General features: G+C 37.4%; 1 protein-coding gene across 6 annotated transcripts in view; it reads right to left on the bottom strand.

The window, feature by feature from the left end:
• The window catches only part of LOC118259827 (nuclear factor 1 B-type), a 57,622-nt gene extending 37,305 nt beyond the window's left edge, over nucleotides 1–20,317 (bottom strand). For all 6 annotated transcript variants that reach the window (XM_035569619.2, XM_035569614.2, XM_035569613.2 and 3 more), the window contains exons 1-3: nucleotides 20,203–20,317; nucleotides 17,635–17,753; nucleotides 1,700–1,831 (exon numbers count right to left, since the gene is read on the bottom strand). In XM_035569619.2, the coding sequence (XP_035425512.1) occupies nucleotides 1,700–1,831; nucleotides 17,635–17,753; nucleotides 20,203–20,252 (301 nt within the window). In that variant the 5' untranslated portion in view covers nucleotides 20,253–20,317. The remainder of the gene's footprint in view (nucleotides 1–1,699; nucleotides 1,832–17,634; nucleotides 17,754–20,202) is intronic.
• Between the last annotated feature and the right edge of the window lie 1,425 nt (nucleotides 20,318–21,742).

Here is a 21,742-nt window from a genome sequence, read left to right on the forward strand (position 1 = left end):
CTCCCAGGCTGCACAGACAACCGCTTTCCCCCCTGGCCACACATCCAGTGGGCACCTACTTTGTGACTTGGTAAAAAGGGGCTGCTGACTTCAAGGGAAGCGGAGAAAAGACAACACTGTGCCGGCTTTCATTAGTGGGAGGGTACAAAATCAGATCAGTGTAAGCAAGGTATTTTACAGACTGCTCACAAATATCACATCACAGTTCATCAGCACAAGCACACCAACAGTGCTCTGCTGGACCACCTCCCTTGCCTTTGTTTTTTTTCAGCTAAATTTTTTAATGGCTCGCTATTTTTTAGATGGGATCAAATGAAAACTTGTCTTTGCAGTAGAAAGTTCCAAAATTGCTGTACTTTGGAGTCAAAACCTTGCAAATCTCAAAACCATTGCTCACTGACAGAATAGAAAAGGCTATGCAGATAGCAATCAGATTTCCTGATGAGTAAATAGCTGATCTGCAGAATTAAGTTACAATTGTATGTTGCCTCTTGAACACATACATCTAAAAATTATACACTAAAGCAAATATAAATGTCTACACATAAGTGTAGGGTCAAAAATAATCACAGAAACTTATTTTGTGACAGACTCATCTTAATCACAAACCCATCAGCTCAGTTTAATCGTAAAACATTAGTTACTGCTCTAATATGGGAGAATTGTGCAAAACAAACACAAATGAGTAGAAATCTATCCACTCCATTTCATCCATCATCTCTGATGTGACTGAGTATAGTGGAAACCTTACAGAGACCAGAAAGAGTTCTGGTTAACTTTCACAATGCAAAGTGGATGGTAAGGGGAAAGTAGTCCTCACATCTGAATTAAAAGATAGGACTTTGAAATCATCAGAGAAATCACAAAACAGATACTTCTCAAAGAATAACTGCATGTTAAATAAAAGACAATGCTCAGATCTGCTTCACTCCTCAAGTCACCCAGCTCTGCTCAATAAATGAATCCCTTTATATACAATTTATAAGGAGTCATGATGAGCCACTGAGGAGAGACGTCTGAGTATCATGTTCTCATATGAAGAATCAGGGTCACTCTCACTTCTAAAATTAAACAGACCCTGATGCTGGAATTTCTCTGTCATTCCTCTCAAGCTCTCAAGATAACATGCAGTCCATCACATTTCCTTTACAATTTAAGTGAAATTTTAGTATGGATTTACTACGGGTTTCAAAAATACAGTGGCTGAAAAACATTCATCAGAACTCTGCCTCTTTAGACAGAGCATTGAAAAGAAGCACTGGTATTTATTTTACATAATGTATCACATAATGAACGTGATTATGATTTCTTTTGTGTTTGAAATCCTACCTATTCTGATATTTAACTACAATAAAATCATAGCAACAATAATAAAAAAGGATGCAAGTGGAAGGAGAAAAGACTGCAAGTATTTTTCCTTTGTCACTTTCTTGTTGTAGTTTACAGCTTGTTTTATTCACTGGCTAATCCTAAATCCCTTTAGTGACTTGCAGCAGTAAAAATACCTGAACTGAGTTTAATGAGCATTTCTGCAAGGTTACCTCCGTAACATATTCAATTCTGTTTCTACTCTCACCAGTAATATAAATGGGGTTAGGTCTCCAAGTAATTCTGAAAAAAGGCATCACATTCAGAGAATAGGAAAGGATAACACACAACACAGACAGGGAGGAATTTCTTCCTCCTCCATAGCCCTCACCACTCTGTGCAACTCCTGGGATTCCTGGGTGGTGATGCTGGGGAAAAGTGCTCAGTCTTGGTGAAGAATCCTGGGGAGAAGTAGGACTAAACAAAGGCTTTTCAGGTTTCTTCATTGTAGGAGAAGACATATCTGCAATAATAAAAGTAAATAAATACATTAAAATCAAACAAGCAAAACAACCAGAAAAAAATAGAAAAATATAAATAAATAAGTAAATAAATAAATAAATAAATAAAAACAGTGACATTAGCTTAGAAGTCCATCTCAGAACACATGATTTTGTAAACTGAAGATGTTTATTTTTGCAGTTCTTACATAAATATTGCTTGGTGACCCAACTCCCCTGTGACCAATAAACTAATTTTAAACTATCACTTCCCAACTTGAGAAAGAATAATAATCCACTAACTGGTCTTTGTCCTGCAAAACAGAAACTACATTCCTTTCATACCAGACAAGCCAAACAGTGAAGAAATGAATGTCTTCAGAACCTCCCTAGACACTTCACAACTCCCCATAACATCACCAAATCATCTGCTCCTTCAACAGCCATGTAATGGTTATTGCATTTTTTAATGGAACGCCTACACTCAGGTGTGTAGGGCAACTGCTATACACATGCTGTTTTATGGTATGTATTATTTTGTTATTTCAAAACCTTTCCCTTGCCCTTTCCAAAACCATAGTGAAACAATGTAACCTTCCTAAGAATAAAGGATACTTTCACTTCTCTATTTCATGTTTTCCATGTCTCAAGTAGGGCCTTCCCACCTCTTCCTTCCCTATCAACAAAACCATCTCTTCAGAGCTCAATACATGAAGATAACACAATAGAAGGGACAAACAAATAATTTCTATCATACAGGGTTACTGATACTGCATAAAGCAAAGAAAAAAACGCTGAATTCCTTCCAAAAATTTAAATTAAGAGACATTTGTTTCACTTTGCACCGAAGTAAATTATTTCGAAGTTAATTTTAATATTTTTATAGGACACAAATCAGTATCATAAGCAGGTTTCATTTCCAATCAATGGGACTAACACATGTTTAAAGTAAAGCTCATTTCTTAAGTACTTTACTGGATTGGGGCCATATTGCAGCTGACTTTCCTACGTGTACCATGTTCATCCTTAAAGTGATTTTGGTACATCTAATACTAACACACTGTATTGTATTATTCTGGGGGACAAAAAATCTTCTTGGAAGATCCCCATGAAATGGGAGCACCTTACTGAGACCAAATTGGACCAGTGCTTTCTGAACAGGCTGTAGTTTAACTGTGGGGTTTGACAGTGAGAGCCTTACCCTCGAACTGAGAGATCGATTCACCCAGCTGCCCTGCCACCACTGCTGAGCTCTGCAGAGGCACTGCCACCAGGCCCAGAGCAGACCCTGCACCCCCGCCACTGCCTCCCTTCAGCTTCCCCATTTTCCTTTGGTCCTGGCTGCAATGTCTGCTGATACCCTGTAACATTTACCTCCTCAGAAAGGCTACTGAGAAAGGATTTTATTCAGGGAAGTAGTCAACAGGAGTAAGCAATGGCTTTACATTAAAGCCATTCAGCACTCACTGAATTTTAACAGATATGACAAAGGCTGCTGTATGTTTTTTATTATACTGTTCTATCACAAATTTCTGTTGTTATCATAAACACTGACTACAGAGAGGGGCACCTCTAGCTGTCTTATAGAAACTTTGCAAATTAATTGCTGCTGAGAAAGAAAATGGAGAGGTATTTTATTTCTTTGAATCTACCAGCAGGCAGCAAAAATGCAAGTGCCAAATGGTTAGAGTTTTGGAACACATTCTTCTAAGCTAAGAAATCCTTTCTAATATTGTAAGACTTAATTCCTTTAAACTAAGTTTTGCATAAGCAACCCATGACAAAAGGAGACATTAATTCTGGAATGACTTTGAAATATTTTGTTATGTTTTTTTGTTTTCTGCTTGCATAACAGCCCTAGCTTCTTAATATAAGGTCCTAGTTTCATCAGAGCAAAAATATTCTCATCCCTCCACAAAAGAAGTAGGGTTTTATAAGAGTTACAGGACAAAATCAAACAACGACTGTTTTTGTACATTGTTCATCGCCTGTACAATCTGTCTCACTGCAGTGTTACAGTCTGAGAAACAGTGTTCCCAACAGCCTGTAGACACAGCCTCCCACTACAGCTCTCTGCTCATCAGTACTTGTCACAGAAGTCACAAGTAACCACATATCTTATTGACTTCACCATGTATAGCCTATTGCAAACAAGAGAAGGTACAAAGAGTTGAATTTTATTTCAAATTAAAAATATGCAGTTGAGTCTCCCTAAGGAAAAACAAAACAAAACAAAACAAACAAACAAAAACAACATCAACACCAAAAAACACCATGGGTTGGAGGTGGAAAATCTCTTCCTTACGTAAAGCCCATATTCAGCAAAAGAACTTGTGAAAGAAAGAGCTGCCTAGCTCCTGAAGTTCTGCATGCATCAGCAGCTCTGATTGCTGGAATGCAGCGGAGATTTAATTTGGTTGGTGACTGTTACTTCATTAAACAAGCAAAAGTTGTTGTGTTTTTCAAAACCAAAATATTTTAGTTGCTCAGAAGAAGAATGCTATATGAAGTGCAATGCAATCAGAGTATCCATTAGCCCCCCACGGGCATCACTAATTTGAAAAGAATATACTGAAAAGGAGATTGGTGACTATGATAACCCTGGCATTTGCTTTAAAAATGTGTCATTTTTTTCTCTGCTCCTACTTTACAGAGAAAAGAATTGTAGTCAACACACTGAAGACAGACAGCACGTTACAAAGTAAACACAATGAACATCTCATGCAGAAGACTGTTTCCTCATCAAGGTGAATGCCACTGGTAGTCATTAGTAGAAAATTCAGCACTGCCAGAAAAATATTCGTTACCCGCCAGAACAGAGACTTTAATGTACATTGTGTGGCACACCACCAGGAAGTACGTTCAGAAGTCTTGTATATAGCACAGGCAACTGAAAAGAGTAATGGCTGGAGTGCACTCTGTTAGAACAATGCCCTTGGCATTGTGAAGTAATTCAGATAGCCACTTCCCCCTGCTGCTCTCCCTGTGTGTGCCCTGACATCACAGAAGAGCACTCATGCTCCTTTTACTGTGGAGTAACAGATGCAGCTGACAGGACAGCCAGAACAATAACTGATTGTACAAGTTAGGAGGAAAGGCTGAAGCCATCTTCTCCTTGACCAAGAGAGGTGGTTTATAGCAGTTTTAAGAAAGCATACTAGTTACAGATCTTTGGAGAGTTACCCGTAACAAAAATGAAAATGGGGGCGGGGGGTGGGGTAGGCAAAGTAGTTTTTCACTATCTTTAGTTTTGCTCCTCAGAAGGCAGTGACTTCAAGCAAAGCAGAATGAATTAAAGCAAAAGTGAGATTACATGTAATTTTGCCAGTAGATTTTACATAATGGAAAACACACGTTTTCTCATTTTGAATGCATGATTTTTTTCCACTTCATGAGATATCGTCTAGTTGCTCGTGAAGCTTAGTTTTATACTGCTAATTGTATAACGAGTGACCGACAAGAGGTCTCAAAAATAGGCCACTTGCTCTCAAGTTTGCGTCAAAGTTTCAGGAATGAGATTCCAATTGTTATTACACGGAGAATGAAAATAAAACAGTTAACAGTGTGATTTATTTTTAGACTTTTGGAAAAATGCTAAGTATATATGAAGAGCAGAAAGATGCCAAAAACACCTGGACAAAGTTATCAAAAGGTCAGCATTAATCAGAACACACTGTGTGCTGTACTGCCTAGAATTTCCTTCAAATGTAAACAATGGGCTTCTTTTTTTTTTTAATTCTCCATCCTATTCCAAATCATTCTTTTCTGTATTCTCATATGACTGTGAAGATACAGTATGCACAGACCCAAACAGTAGTATGTGTTAAATTTAAAACATCTCATCAAAGAAATAATGGCTTTTTCAAATAAACAGGAGTTATATCATCTCATTGCCCAACAAGGTAAATCTGACTACATAGGAAGGAAGTGGAGCTGCTGTGAAGCATAGCGTATGTAGTCTGCTCATCAGCAGCTTGCACAAATGGTGCTCCAGATGTATATCTGTTCAAGACAGCCCAAGGCAACAATTTTGATCAATTCTAATGTGATAAAATGCTGCAGGGAAAGTGTGCAGAAATGTGTTTACATCAGCCTTTAATTAAACTGTTGTTTGCTTCCTAAGAACCTTAGGAAACACTAATGAGACATGAGTTTTGGCAATTTCCTCATCAAGCAAAGACCCTCTTCCTCAGTCTGAAGTGGCCTTTGAGCCAGTCATCTCCCTGGATGACTGTCACATTGACACACCAGTCAGCAAGCCACTTGTTAGGAGAACTCATATGGAATCAGGCAGTGGTCCAGGGCAAGCTCAAATATCTACTGGCCTGTTTCTTGTCGGCCTGATCTACTTTCTTGTACAATACCACATCATGGCAGCTCCTCTTTCTTGCTCATGAAACACGCTGAAGAGCAGGGTATGAAGAAGCCATAAACAAATATTAAATTTATTTTAATCCAATTTATTCTTTATCTCTACTTATTAATATATTTTGTACAGCTTGTTTTCACTGTTCTTCCCTTACATGGTACAGTCCTGCAGACAGCAATCTTTTAAGATCATTTACAACTCATTACTGTTGCATTGCCTCTAGAGAAATCAAGATAAAACCATGTTCAAATGTTTATGGAAGTGTAGTGAAAGCAGGAAAGCTATGGAGTCCATAGCACCAGCAGCAAGCTATTAAAGTCATGTCTTCAAGCTAGAGTTTTAAATGAACTGATCATTTTCCAGAGGCTGTACCTGAGCTAATTCTGGTGCCAGAGTACACCACATACATCATATAGTTGGGACTCACCCTCCACTGCTTCTACAGTAGTAGGAACACTCGTGTGAAGAACACAGGAAAATCTAAGTAAGATTTTGAATTCACATTGGATAGTTGTAAGACAATGATGAATCAAGACAAATTCCACTGTGCTCAGGAGAAATAGTTTTGTTTTACGCTACTGCCTGCGAAGAACAAGCAGAGCCACTCTGTACAAGCACAGCAGCATCAGCAATATTCAGACGTGCTCAGCTGAATTTTCTTTAACATTGTAGATATTTAGTATTCTATGTCTTAATAAGGCACCTAACACAGAATATGGACAGCTAGGTGACTCTAAAGCACAAACACATCTCATGTAAGAAGGTGGCTTTGGTATGTCTGTTCTAAAGGCTTAGCACTGGGGATGGATGGAAAACTAGAATCCTAAATATCAAGATATTTTAACTCATTCTTATTCTTCACATAAAAGGAATCATGACTTTTTTTGTGAGTAAATAGAGAAAAAGACCTCAACAGCTTGATGTCTCAAATGCTTGATGCCTGGAACAGAGAAAGACTTTGCTTGCATTCCTGTTCAGCATCAGGCAGAGATTAGACTTTGTATCTGGGTCTCCCATTATTGAAATGTGTCCTTCCAAATCATTAGTTTATTAGTGTCTCATTCTCCCTCATTGTAAGTTTTATCTTGGACCAGAGAGAAGCCATCCTAACAATTGATTTATTTCCATGAAAAAAAAAAATCAGTTTTGATGATCAATGTTTTCCTGCGAGGAAAATCAACCAAGAAATCATCATGACCAGTTCTGTATGATGACTCTCTGAGACACGTCTAGGAACTGTCAGTGTGAAGACTCCCTTTTTGTGAATTCACTTTTATGAGAAGCAGTGAGGTCTTATACGAAGACACATATACATATCACTTAGCAGCTGTGAGTGTTCTGAACTTGAGGAGCAACCAGGGTGAACGTTTGAAGAGAGATGCCCTCTTCAAGTTTAAAAACTTAACCTCGGTTTTATTTTTGTTTCTTTCTCAAGTGTAGAAGCTTTTGTTTCTTTCATCAAGTGTAGAAAAGCAGTTTATGTATGAAAATTTTATATAAGAGTAGAACATTTCAGTGTACAAACACTTGGTAATCTCTTATCTTCAGATCAGCCTATATATCTCCAATGTTATTTTTACAGGCACACCTCCAATGTTGCAGAAACCAGTCTACCAGACTGTGACACTGGTTATCCTATCAGCAGCCATGCCCGAGGCTAATCTAACACTCTGTTGTGCTGTTGTGCTATTTCACTGCAGCCAAACCATCTCATTACACTATACTTTCTGATTGGCTGTGAAAAAAATAAGAGGAACTAGACTAGAATTTCTCCCAATTATATTTTCAATACTGCAAGCTGGTGAGCAAAACACTAAATGATATTCCAATTTAGAAAAGTGACAGCAAAACAAGAATAAATTTCTTCCAATGGCAGTTGAATTATTTCCTTGTTCATTCTCTATTTTTCTAATACATTACATTATTTTATTTTGCATTTCTCAAAAAAAAAAAACACATTGATATACTTAAGAGAAAAAAGGCATGCAAAAACTTTTAGCCAACTGAAATATCATGAGTTCAGAAATCCTTCAGACGGAATAAGTCATTTTTCTCACCCCGATACCCATAAAACTTCTTGAGTACTGCAAACAGTTTATCTGCCCAGTCCTCACATTCTGTGGTATTTAATAACCTTGATGATTTTCTTTTCCTAAACAGGAGGGAGGTTAGACAGAAGACAGGAGGGATGTATCTACCTGCCCTTGTAACTTCAAGCACGTCAGGAGGATGGATAAATAAATAAATAAATAAATAAATAAATAAAGTCTATATGCAAACAAGTTGATGGATTTTTTTTATTGCTGTGTGCAACTAGCCTCATTTACTTACATGTATCCAACCTTTTATGAGCATAAAGCAAAACAACTCAGTACAATTCCTGGAAATTAAAAAATATGTGTTCTACCATTTGAAAAGCAGAATTCTAATCTATGGTTAGATTGTCCCCACCAGCTCTGCAGTGACCCACAGGGACCAGCAACAGAGTTCAGACTTCACCTCCACAGCCCCTCCTGCCTCACTTCTTCCCAAAACTTCAGGCTGTTTATCCAACATCCTCTACACCAGAACAGCCCACCAGATGTCATATGGGAAGTATTCAGGATTAACTCAAAGCTCAGTGGGGTGACTACCAGTCAAACATGGAGTAGGCACTACAAATAGTAAGGCTGACTTTGGAAACAGAGACAAAAAGCATGACAACAAACACACAATGTTGTTGCTACATAGAATATTATATAATGAATGCATATACCATTATTTCCAAGCTCACATGATGCTCCAAGTACTCTGTACTGCCACAAACAACCCTTAAGTAACTAGAAAATACTTTAGGTACTTGACTACCCTTTTATTTTTCTTCCCTTCAGAAGGGGAAGAAAAATAAAATCTAAGAATCATTGCTAAGAGATGTAATTCCAAGAGATAGTTGTGGTAAAAGACCCTTATGGGATACTGTGAGAAAATCTAATTAAAAAGCCAAACTAATTATACAGAGTTTAGAGTACATTTTAGTCATTTATTAAATTACCCTACAGAAAGTCATCCAAAATCCAAGGAAAAATGCAGAGCTATAGAACTTTATTAACACTGAGAATTCAAAGAACTTGGCCTGGAAAATGAAATAAATATTGTAACCTTAACTGCATAAATCAGAAAACTATTCACAATTTCTAATGCAATAAGATTAAGGAGGTATTTGAAATATAACAATTTAAGATAAGTTGTTGATTTAGAACCATTTAGGTTATGGCATCTCCTTTTTATGACTATTATAGTCTATATTTGTAACCTTAGGATGGTTTAATAGGTGAGATATATTAATTTAGTTATAGATCCATTTGGGGAATGGTTTTGAACTGAGATAAAATCATTAACTCACTTACAACTGTGACCAAGTTTGATACAGTTTGCATGAAAGTAGTTAAAAGGACAAATGAAGAACCTTTTCAAATTTATCAATGTGTATAGCACAGAAACAAAAATTCTATCCATATAGACAAAAAGGACAAGTGCCTAAAAAAAGTTGCACGTGCACTGAATTTCAATCTTGTGAACATCCCATGACTGGAAAAATAGACAATGCAGACACCTATTATTCCTAAGGTACTAAATAGCAACTCTTTTGGTAACTGAAGATAGGCCAGATCATACAGAATACTGAACCTGCAATTTCTGATATTCAGAGGACCTGAGCAGTTTCAAAACTAATACTGAAGCCTCTTATTCAGTAACATTGGAATAGGACAAGTACAAATAATAGCTCCTGGACAAAATCGTGCTCTAAGAGGTTAATTTTATTGTTAATTTCAGTAACTAAATAAGTGTTATGCATATATGAAAAATACCCTTTTGCATTTACATCTTTCACTGGCAGATGACTATACTAGCCCTAAGTGTGTTGATTAATTAATAGGTCTTGCCACATTATATTTTTCAAAATAAAAGACAAAGAACCTATAAGATTTTTTTTTTTTTTACAATTACATTATTAAGCAAAAAAAAGCCATATCCAGAGATTAAAAAAAAATAAAAAATGTCAAAATACTCTGCCCAAATTAGAAACTTTATCATCTGCTAGACTGAATATTTTTGAAGAAACTAATGAGCAAGTTGAAAATTAGTCTAAAGCTGTTTTAAAAGAAAAATCCTAGATCTCTGATAAAATTCCAGGATCAAATGCATCCATATTATTATTATTATTATTTTTTTTTGTACAGCACTGATTTTCTAAGCCACCCCAGTTTACACTTGCTGAGGAAACAAACATAACCTCTGTTGCTTTATTCTTGTAGTGAGTATGGACATAATAACACTCCCACCCAGTAACAGAGGTTGTAAATATTCCTGATGTACAAGCTACTTTACTCATTTTAAGATAATGTTTTTACTGTCCTGTTCATGGATTATTTTCTCTTTCTCTGCCTTTTAAATTAAAAATAGCTCTTAAATCAAATAGCTCTTAAAAGCTCCTTCACCTTTATAAAAATAATGTTTAATTTACTTCAAGTACCGGCAGTTTTTCTTGTAAAATTGACACTATGGAAACAAAAGTAAACCTACTCTCTATACGATTTTTATTTTATTTTATTTTAATTTAATTTTATTTTATTTTTTATTTTATTTTATTTTATTTTATTTTATTTTATTTTAAATTTTTCAACTACCATGGCAGAACCACTGATTTTTCAAGAAGACAATGCCCACAATCTTTGATCACTAACAACATCTTGTTCTGCAACCAGGAAAAAGCTAGGAGAACCCAATTTGTGACCTCCTGGGCAAGTCTTCCTCATTAACGCTATTGTTTGCTACCGCGATGCCACTCTCAACATAATAGCTGTTAGTTGACTATGAAAGGAAAGCCGAAGCAAAGAATTTTCTCTGGAAAGACACATTGAAAACTTACTCTTGATAAGAAGTACCTCTTACTTTAAGAATGTTAAAACCGTTGATATTATGAAAATGAATCGTTGCAGCTTTCAACTACTTTACATACACTGTACCAGTTAAAAACAGAAAATTCAGATAGACCCATAAGTTGTATATAAATATGTATGTATATGTATATGATGTGTGTACACAGTGTTTAAAGAAAATTTTGAAATATTAAAGATTACAAATTTTGTTTGCAGATGTAATAGAAGTTACTAATGATATAAATCACTTTGAAACATGCTTTAACATAAAATAATTTTGAGAACTCAAAAACTTAGAAACACATTTAACTGATATTCAACAAAGTAAACCTTTATAAGACGAATATATCTGTTAGATGGAGACTGAGTCTAAAGCATTAACCTTCAGAAGGACCAAGAGAATCTGGGAAAAAAAAACAACACAAAAAAAACGAAAACTGAAGAGCACAGGCCACCAAAAAGCCAGGGTTATCTGTTGCCGTTCTCAACTCTTGGATCACATTAACAACTTCCTCTTTTAGCTCCCTCACTTCAGAAATGAGAACATCCATCTTTGATGTTCATGAGAAGAAGGCCCAAAAAGGAAAGAACCATCAGGGAGGATGCCAATGGGAAGTGAGTGTCCAGTGGGTGGGGAGAAAGCAAAAGGGGGCAAGAGTCTAGTGGAGGGTTATTCAGCAAAGGGGGCTGGGACCTGAGAAGAGAAGGGTCCAACAGCTGTTGCCCAATAAACAGGTGAAGGTGGTCTAGCTGTTTCAGTTTTAATGGTATGCTGGCATCTTGACTCTTGAATGTTGGTAGAGGTGGGTGAGGTGTGAGAGAGAGAACATGATGAAGAAACTGTAAAATTAAAATTCACTATTGACATTCTGTATTTCTAGACCCCTGACTTCTACAAAAATTCACATGAATCTCTCTGCTTTAATGACAATAGTGTGCATTGATGACAGTGCCTGTTATCTACTTACAACACACACAGAGTTGTAACACTATAATAGCAAAACAGATCTCAAGAACAACTGCTGAAAGTGTTTTCAATTATGTTAATTAACTTTGTCAAGCTAGCTTTTAGATGGGAAGCCAGAGGTGCACACAACGTGCTCAGTTCTTAAGGAACTTAAGAAAAAACTATCCTGTTTACTTATCAGTTAATAAATCATGAAGCTTACCAGCACTTCTTAGCCTATTTACTCTGACTTTTTTTTTTTGTTGTTACATTTTTAGTAACTTCCTCCTCCACACAAGGAAGGGGATTTTTTGTTGTTAATGTTTGGTTGGTTCGTTTTGCCATACATAATTTTAACCTGCTAAGAATTTCAAAAACATTCATCAAACTCAATCATGCAGCAATTTCAATCTATTTCACAAGGTATTTGTACACTGTTGCAGGAAATCAGAATTTTGTTAAAGATACACATACAAAATTACAGAACACTACTGTTTAGATCTAGATATTTCCAATCAGTAGAAATAAGCTAAGGCATGAGCCAGACATTTTTGACACTAATAAGACATTAATTTGGAAAAAAACAAGGTACATGAGAAAACAAATGCCTTGCACAAGATCTTACAGTAGGCACAGAAATTGAACTCCTAAATGCATTATTTGGTTTCTGTTTCTGAGTAATGCACTGTCTTCACTTTCTTACGGTTTGACATTTTTGGAAGGATGATTAGTTACTTGGAAAGCTAATAGCAGATGAAAGGTTTGGGATAAATCTTTGCAGTTACAATTCTGCCTGCTTGCTCTGAGGAAAGAACTCAAACGTTTCAAAAAAATCATGCAAAATAATTATATTTAAACTATTTTAATGTAGCAAAAAGAATGGCACAAACTACAAAATAGTCCCACAATGATTAAATGTATATAAATTCAAAACCAACAGATCATAAATTCATGATAATTTGTTTAAATCAGGTTTTGAAACTGTAATACATACTTTTGTGGTTACATACGTACTTTAAAATATTTTTAAAAATTTTATACTTTTGCATGCCATTTTAGTAAATCTAAAGACAGTATAATGACTTCATAAGCTTTTGTTTTCTTCCATTAGTAGCTATAATCTCGCTTTAATAACTACAAATTAGAATTTATTTTTAAAACTGATTTTGGTTAAGTTTTTTTATGTTTTTATTTGAGAATAATATAAAAATGAGTTAGGCTCAAAGGGTTAGATAAGGCTGGTGGCTAGTCACTTGTGGGGTTCCCTATGGCTCCATTTTAGGGCCAGTTCTCTGTAATATTTTCATAAATGATATGGCTGTAGGAACTGAAGTATACTGAGTAAATTTGCACGTGACTCTAAATGGGGTGGAGCTGTGAACTCCCATGGGTGTAGAGAGGCCTAGCAGAGAGATCTTGACAAATTGGACAGCTGGACTATCACCAACATTATGAACTTTAATAAGAGCAAACGCCAGATTCTGCACCTGGGAAGGGGAAACCTGACTACATGTGCAGACTAGGGGACAAGAATCTGGAGACTAGCGCCCCAGAAAGGGATCTGGGGGTTTTGGTCAACAACAAGTTGAATATGAGCCAGCAGTGTGCACTGGCAGCCAGGAGGGACAACCGTATCCTGGGGTGCATCAGGCATGGCACTGTGAGCCAGTTGAGGGAAGGGACTGTCCTGCTCTGCTCTGTGCTGGTGCAGCCTCTCCTCAAGTACTGTGTGCAGTTTGGGCCACAGGGATATAAGAAAGGCATAAAACTAATACATGGGGTTCAAAGGAGAGCTACAAAGATAGTGAAGGGTCTGGAAGGCAAGACATGTAAGGAGTGCCTGAAGTCACTTCATTTGCTCAGCCCAGAGCAGAGCAGGCTGAGGGTAGGCTTCATGGCGGCCTTTAGCTCCCTCACAAGGGGGGTGGAGGGGCAGGCGCTGAGCTCTGCTCTCTGGGGACAGCGACAGGACCCGAGGGAACGGCATGGAGCTGGGACAGGGGAGGGTCATGCTGGGTGTTAGGGAAAGGTTCTGCACCCAGAGGGTGGTCGGGCACTGGGACAGGCTCCCCAGGGCAGTGGTCACTGCACAGAACCTGCCAAAGTTCAAGAAGTGTTTGGACAGTGCTCACAGACACATGCTCTGATTTTTGGGTGGTCCTGTGTGGAAGCAGGAGTTGGACTCTATGACCCTGGAGGGTCCCTTCCAACTCACAACATTCTATGATTCTATGATAATGGCATATGTAGCAATACTAGAGCTTGTGGAAATTAAGCTCATAATCCTTTACGGATTGGCTTTGACCAACCTTACACCATCTATAGTTTCCTTTTCTTTCAGATATGCTTATTAATTTATGCTGAGAATTGAATTTTCAAACAGCCAACTCTCCCAAAATTTTCTGAGAAATACAACATCTGGAAAACTTACCAGAACACCTATGGAAGTAGTATGCCAGGAAAAAGACTGTTAACAGCAAAAGGACAAAGTCTGAAGTTTTGCAACTGATAGTAGACTGTGGTCTGAGGAAGATTTTGTTTGGTTAGATTTCTTTTTCTTAGTTTCACAAATACCACATCCTGGCCCAACCATAAACACTTGGTGGTCATGTGCCTACACTTCATGATGCATACCTACACATTAGAGAAGCTGTAGAAACTATGAGGATTCTATGAGAATCACTCTTACAGTCACCTCTCCTGATGTTTACTTACGTATTGAACTGCATGATATTTATTTTTCACAGCAGTAAAAGTTTGATCTATCCTTTTCCACACCACTGCAAATTTTCATCTGCCACATTTTTAATCTCATTATATTTCTATGGTATCCATTAAACTTTGTGCCCTTCTTTCTATCAAAATGTTAGATGACTCAGATACCAAATGAAACTCATAATTCAACTACAATATGTCAGCCTGGTTCAGCTACCTACTACTCCCTTACTGACGCTATCTCCTGTTCCAAACTATCACTGTAATGTCATTTCTGCTATTTTACAAATGCGGCTAAATAAAGATATGTATAGCTTTCATGATAGAAGAATCTTTCAAATCTATTTAATTTCTATTTCTATGAAAATACGTTATACTTAAGTATGCAAATGAAAAAATGAGATTTATTTCAAGTCAGAAGTTAGACGCTTTTTTCCATCACATTCAAAATGAAGACAATGAAACTGAAATCAGTAATGGTATTCCTTAACATCAGGGAATGTAGTCATAGAGTAATGGCTTTAAACTAATAAAATAAATAAATAAATAAATAAATAAATAAATAATAGATTTACATTGGATATTAGGAAGAAATTCTTTGCTGTTAGGGTGGTGAAGCACTGGAACAAGTTGCCCAGAGAAGCTGTGGATGCCCCATCCCTGGAAGTGTTCAAGGCCAGGTTAGACTGGGCTTTGAGCAACCTGGACTAGTGGAAGGTATCCCTGCCGATGGCAGGGGGGGTGGAATTAGATAATCTTCAAGATTCCTTCCCACCCAAAGCATTCTACGATTAATACTAATTCTATTTTTGATTTTATTTCTCCTAGAAAAGTTAACATTGCATTACAGTGAAACAGAAGCTATTGACCCAAAACCATGATACCACTGCATATTATCATTTGTGGGTACTATGGCTTGATTCCTATTTCTAGTGTTGATGACCTTTGTAGGATGCCTGAAAAAACAGTGTATGTTGGGACTACATCCCCGATTGACACGGGTTGATCACAATTATAATTCCAAATGTCTTCTTTTTTTCATTTATGCCTAGCTTCAAATGAAATGGAGATCTCATTCCTTCCTTGGGAGAAAAGGAGGAAGTACCAGTGAGTTCTCTGGCCTAGAAAACCCCTCCAAGATTTTCTTTGCGCTAACAGACATAGGAAAACAGAATGTAAGTTTTCACAAATGTCATACCCTGATAAGACCTCTGAGCCTGAAAGGAGCTTTACACAGATATGTGCTATCGTCAGAACAGTATCAAGCATCTGACAAACTGGAAATAGAAGAAATATGCCAGGAGCTGCTCCATGCCTACTACACATGAGATCAGTTACCAAGGACAGGCATTGTGGACTATTTTACAGCTCATGCAGAAGCACAAAGGGATACCGCTTCACAAGTGAGATATGCGGAGAATACTTCAGGGAAGAACCTTGGTCTGTTTTCCCCAGACAGCACAAAAAAATTTTAAAAGGCACAAAAATTATTTTGAGGTACAACCCCATCTTTTATGAAAAAAGAAACATAATAAAAGTGTCAAGGCAAAACAGGTAACAGTGAAGGAGAATATCTTGCACAAAGAGAAAACGTTCTAGCTGACAAAACTGCTGTTTTGCTGTTCTTAAGTTTAGCTACGCCCAGCCATAGGCAAGATTTTTTGAAAATTCAACGGCGAATGCTGCAAACAGCTAAAAGTAAGAAGGAACCTCCAAGAGGAAAATAAAAAGTATGGAAAAAAAAAAGGATAAAAAAGACAAGCAAACTGTGTGAGAATAACAGCCTAGTGATGAGAACACAGGTCAGAGTAGGAAGAAGCATATTAAAAGTGGACTGACTGTAACCAAAATGTGAAAATAAAAAGCAACTAAATCAAATACTGAGCACATGCTACCTTGCACGCATAGATGGAAGAGAAATCTTAGCAATAACCTAAAAATAAAACAAAACAGACAACAACAAACCCAAAGCCGAAATCAATACAAAAATGAGGGAAGCCCAAAGGGTTGATCTGCACCGAAGAACCAAGACCAACAATGAGCATGATGAAAAGGAGGGCAAACAACAGAAGATCGGCAAAGGAAGCAGCTGCATGTCTTCTCTTTTTCACTTTTACATACTGTGATGTGCATTTTCACAGGTTGTCCAATGAGCTACAGCATCTCAGCCACAGGATACATTAACCAATACAGTGTTCAGACACATGTAAGTTTAAATAAGTTTTCACATCACAAAGGTGATGGAAAAGACACCAAGATCAAGGTTTATAAAGCACCAAGCTTTATAAGGGAGTGTTATGACAGTTCACTTTACTGTTTTGACAGTCATCATTTTCATCTCTGAACAAACACGTTCCTCACTTCTGATAACCCAAAACACAGCACAGGATTTATCAACACCCTTTAGCATATGGATATAGTCCCCTGGAGCTATGCTGGGGCTTCTTGGGAGCGTATTGGACCTATCCTGAGTCACAGAGTATAGACAAAACACACATACAGAAGTCTGCATCATGGTAAAACAAAAACTGAGTAAACTAGCACTGTCTCAACCACTGTATGGAGATGTTTTGTTCTTCACTGAAATTGTTTTAATCAAAATCCTGTTGGGATGATTACAGCTTACACAGTATCAAGAACCTCACTTATAACACATCTTCACAAACAATAGATAAGGCAAACACCACATAGAAAAAATATGTGTTTGTTTATATTATATTTAACTACACTTAGAAAACCAGCAAATACACATATTTCACAGAAAAATGGTAATTCTTCTAAAAACCCATTACTTTATTGCGGTAATAGTAAGGTGGATGCAGAGATTTATTGTATATTTGAATATACTTGGAGGTAAAACAGTCCCATACTACTCACCTTGATCTCTTTCATGCCATGTCCGACTCCCCGCAGCTGGTGAATTTGGAGAGGGATAAAAGTCTCCTGTCGGGCTTGGCTCCATATTCTCATCTATGGAGATAGTTTTGGGCCTTTTGCTGTTGAGTAATATAAGATCTGGTCGTGAGAATGATATGCAGCTAGTAGTGTTATATAAACTATTTAGATTTTAACAACAACAACAACAAAAAATCGATAAAAAGTAATTCAGGCATATAAAGCACAAAAAAGCAGATTTTAGATCTTTTGCTAATTGCCATAGAACATGTTATGTAATAATATGTAATTAAGGTATGTGCTTGATTTTTTCACGTGACAATACCTCAGAGATGGCATGATTACGTAACATATAAAAGACATAATTGTTCTCGTTCTACCAACATTCATCTGAAAAAAACAGAAAACAGTTCCTGTAACCTACCAATGAAAGGTTGTATCATGAGAATGTTAAATCTGCAGAGAAACCATGGAAGCAAAGTAAAGTCCTGGAAAAGATTAACTAACAAAGTCAAGGTAAAACATAAACTTTTCTGAGTGTGCTAGTAAGGGAAAAAATGTAGTTCACTGTATTCTACCAGGTCAAAAACCTTAGTTTTTCAAAGAGGTATAACTTGAAACAAAGACTCTTCATTTTAGATGAATTTAATTGAAAACAAAAGGCTCCTATTTCATGTCACTATATAAAAAGAGGGAGCACTTCCATAAAGTGAAGGGAATTCAAGGTTCTTCGTAACAATATGTACTGGTATTGCTATGCAGACTGTCAAAGAAAACCAGAATGAAAGTTTTAATGGTCTTCTTCTTCTTCTTCTTCTTCTTCTTCTTCTTCTTCTTCTTCTTCTTCTTCTTCTTCAATTTTATCATCATCATCGTCATTATACACTGTGAAAATTAATTATCTTTTTTTTTTTTTTTTTAATGTACTAGGTGAAAATACAATGACAACCTGAAAACACAATGGAATTAAATGGCAGAATATGAGCTCAGTAACTCAGAAGTGATAGACACTGGTGGAGTAGCACCTCAGTCTTGTGACAGTCCTTCTGTCCTATCCCACTGCACAGACAGTTCCAGAGTCCTTGGAGTGCAGAAGCCTAGGAGATGACCTAGTGTGACTTAACCTTACTGTGGCTAGCAGGTTGAGGGAGGTGATTCTCCCCCTCTGCTCTGCTCTCGTGAGACCCCACCTGGAACACTGCATTCAGCTCTGGGGCCCCCAGCACAAGAAGGATATGGAAGTATTAGAGCAAGTCCAGAGGGGGCCATGAAGATGATAGCTGGAGCACCTCTCCTACAAAGACAGGCTGAGGGAGTTGGGGTTGATAAGCCTTGAGAAGAGAAGGCTCTGGGGAGACCTTATAGCCGCCTTCCAGTACCTAAAAGGGTCTACAGGAGAGCTGGGGAGGGACTTTGTCAGGGAGTGTAGTGACAGGACAAGTAATGGCTTTAAACTAAAAAAAAAAAAAAAAAAAAAAAAAGTAGGTTTAGAAAAGATATAGGAAGAAATTATTCTTCACTCAGAGGGTGGTGAGGCACTGGAACAGGTTGCCCAGAGAAGCTGTGGATGCCCCATCCCTGGAGGTGTTCAAGGCCAGGTTGGATGGGGCTTTGAGCAACCTGGTGTAGTGGAAGGTGTCCCTGCCCATGGCAGGGGGGCTGGAACTCGATAGTCTTTAAGGTCCCTTCCAACCCAAGCCATTCCACGATTCTGTGAGCAATCCTGAAGTACTTGATTTCATGGTACAACAAACAGCTTCAGACAAACAGGGAGCCCCAGGGGGTGGACAGTAAATTATCTGGGAGTCAAGAGGAGGGCAGAGCAGTTTCTTCACCTCTGTGGGTCTCCCAGCTGTTCCTGAAGTAGGGAACTAGGTCCTTCTCAGCGTCAGGAGAAGGAAGTATGCTGAAGCGAGGAAGAAGTGGGTCCTTCAGAACACTGAGATCGCTAAGAAAAATCAGAATGCCTGTGACAATCTCGCATGCTCATCCTCATCCCCACTGAGCTGGGAAACACACCTTGTGAGGCAGGAAACACACTTTCATGAGCTGAGGTGATGCTTAAGGATACAGACACCTTTGTATTTGACTCCCTGTGCTTTATGTACCTACCTTAATGCCTTTTCGCTAGAAGCAGTATCTGTACCAACACAGCTTTCAGGACGGAAGTCCAAGCCTTCAAAGGTGGCCTTTGTGCCTGGAACCACCTGGTGCATCAGGCACTTCTGGCTAGTGCCAGGCTGCTCAACCTGCCTGCAGCTCGGCAGCAGTGCCAGGGTTTGTAGCTCGTCTCTTGGCAGATGATTTAGTGAGCAGTTCTGCCCCGGCACAAGCTTCTGTCATCTTTAATATCAACAGCAATGATATGTAATAAATTCCACTTCAAATAACTATTTTTAACATATATGTCTCTACATAACTTATGTTAACCTGCATAAGTAGCCTACCTCACAAAATCAGAGGAAACTCATAAAATATTGGCTGTTGACAGTATTTGTGAACTGCTTGTCCCACTCTGTTTCACAGTAGTACCTATTTCAAGTTTTTTACCTGCTTGGTGGAGAGGATAAGGACCTCTGTAGATTTACACCCGAATTCATATCATGGTAATATGGCTGGCTTGGAAGTTCTCCAATTGGGAAGTTCACTCCAGTTCCCTGGGTTATAGGTGCTGAAAAACATATCATTATAAAGAGTCAGAGATTATCTTCTATCTTTTTAGCCATCTTTTCATTTTTAATACCAGGAAAAACATCAAGATGTTGCTACATGTTTCTAATTTTCTGCCTGTTGCAGAAACCAAGTACAGACAAGTTTTATCAATGTTTATATATCTAAAAAGTGAATTACTTTCTCCAGTCCCTAGAAATCCCTAAGAAGTTATGCATACATAACGCATGTGTTGTATGTGATTGTTTTATAGCAGTCAACCTATAATCATCAATGTGAAGATAATATAAACTACGGCACGAAGTTAAACCTTCTGAAGATGGACTTTTACAGTGAGTGAGGAAGGGCTTATACAGAGAGCTAACAGTCCTTGTTAAATAAATGAAATAACTGGAAAGAACAAATCTGGGGACACACGTTGTACCATGTCCCTTTTTCTTTTACCCAGAGCCTTAGATACTGCTCTGCATATATACACCTACACACAAACACACATTTACTCAGTTCTCCGTATAGAGCCTGTGAACCATACATTTTAGCATTTCAACAATAAATGATATGTTACATGTTGTGGTATACTTACCTTTGTTCACTGTCTGTGCATTGTGCATTTTAACAACCTTTGGCACTTAAAAGAATAATTGCATGTTGTGTAATATATCTGAAGGTTTGTATTTTTCCTGCCAGTTAGAGTACAACACTGTTGCGGCTTGAGGTTAAACAAATGCATGGTAAGAAATCCCACAGAAACCACATGTTTAAAACTTATTAGAAGTATATCATGTATAACAGCTGCAGAAGGCAAGATTTCATAAGGTAACTCCAATATCCATTCCTTATTTTAAATTGAATGGCCCAATAATTTAAAATATATTTAACTATTTAACCACTACAAGCAGAGCTGTATTTCACATATCCTCAGCCCCCTAAAAAATAAAAAACCATATCTTCAGTAAACCAACAGGGAAGGGGGGGAGGGTGAAGAAAATAATAAAAGAAAAAAAAAAGGAAAAAAAGGAGAGAAGAAGAAAAGAAAAGAAAAAGAAAAGAAAAGAAAAAGAAAAGAAAAGAAAAGAAAAGAAAAGAAAAGAAAAGAAAAGAAAAGAAAAGAAAAGAAAAGAAAAGAAAAGAAAAGAAAAGAAAAGAAAAGACAAAGGAAAGGAAAGGAAAGGAAGGGAAAGGAAAGGAAAGGAAAGGAAAGGAAAGGAAAGGAAAGGAAAGGAAAGGAAAGGAAAGGAAAGGAAAGGAAAGGAAAGGAAAGGAAAGGAAAGGAAAGGAAAGGAAAGGAAAAGGAAAGGAAAGGAAAGGAAAGGAAAGGAAAGGAAAGGAAAGGAAAGGAAAGGAAAGGAAAGGAAAGGAAAGGAAAGGAAAGGAAAGGAAAAGAAAAGAGAAAAGAAAAGAAAAGAAAAGAAAAGAAAGA

This window comes from Cygnus atratus, chromosome Z (assembly GCF_013377495.2).
Source record: "Cygnus atratus isolate AKBS03 ecotype Queensland, Australia chromosome Z, CAtr_DNAZoo_HiC_assembly, whole genome shotgun sequence".
NCBI lineage: Eukaryota > Metazoa > Chordata > Aves > Anseriformes > Anatidae > Cygnus > Cygnus atratus.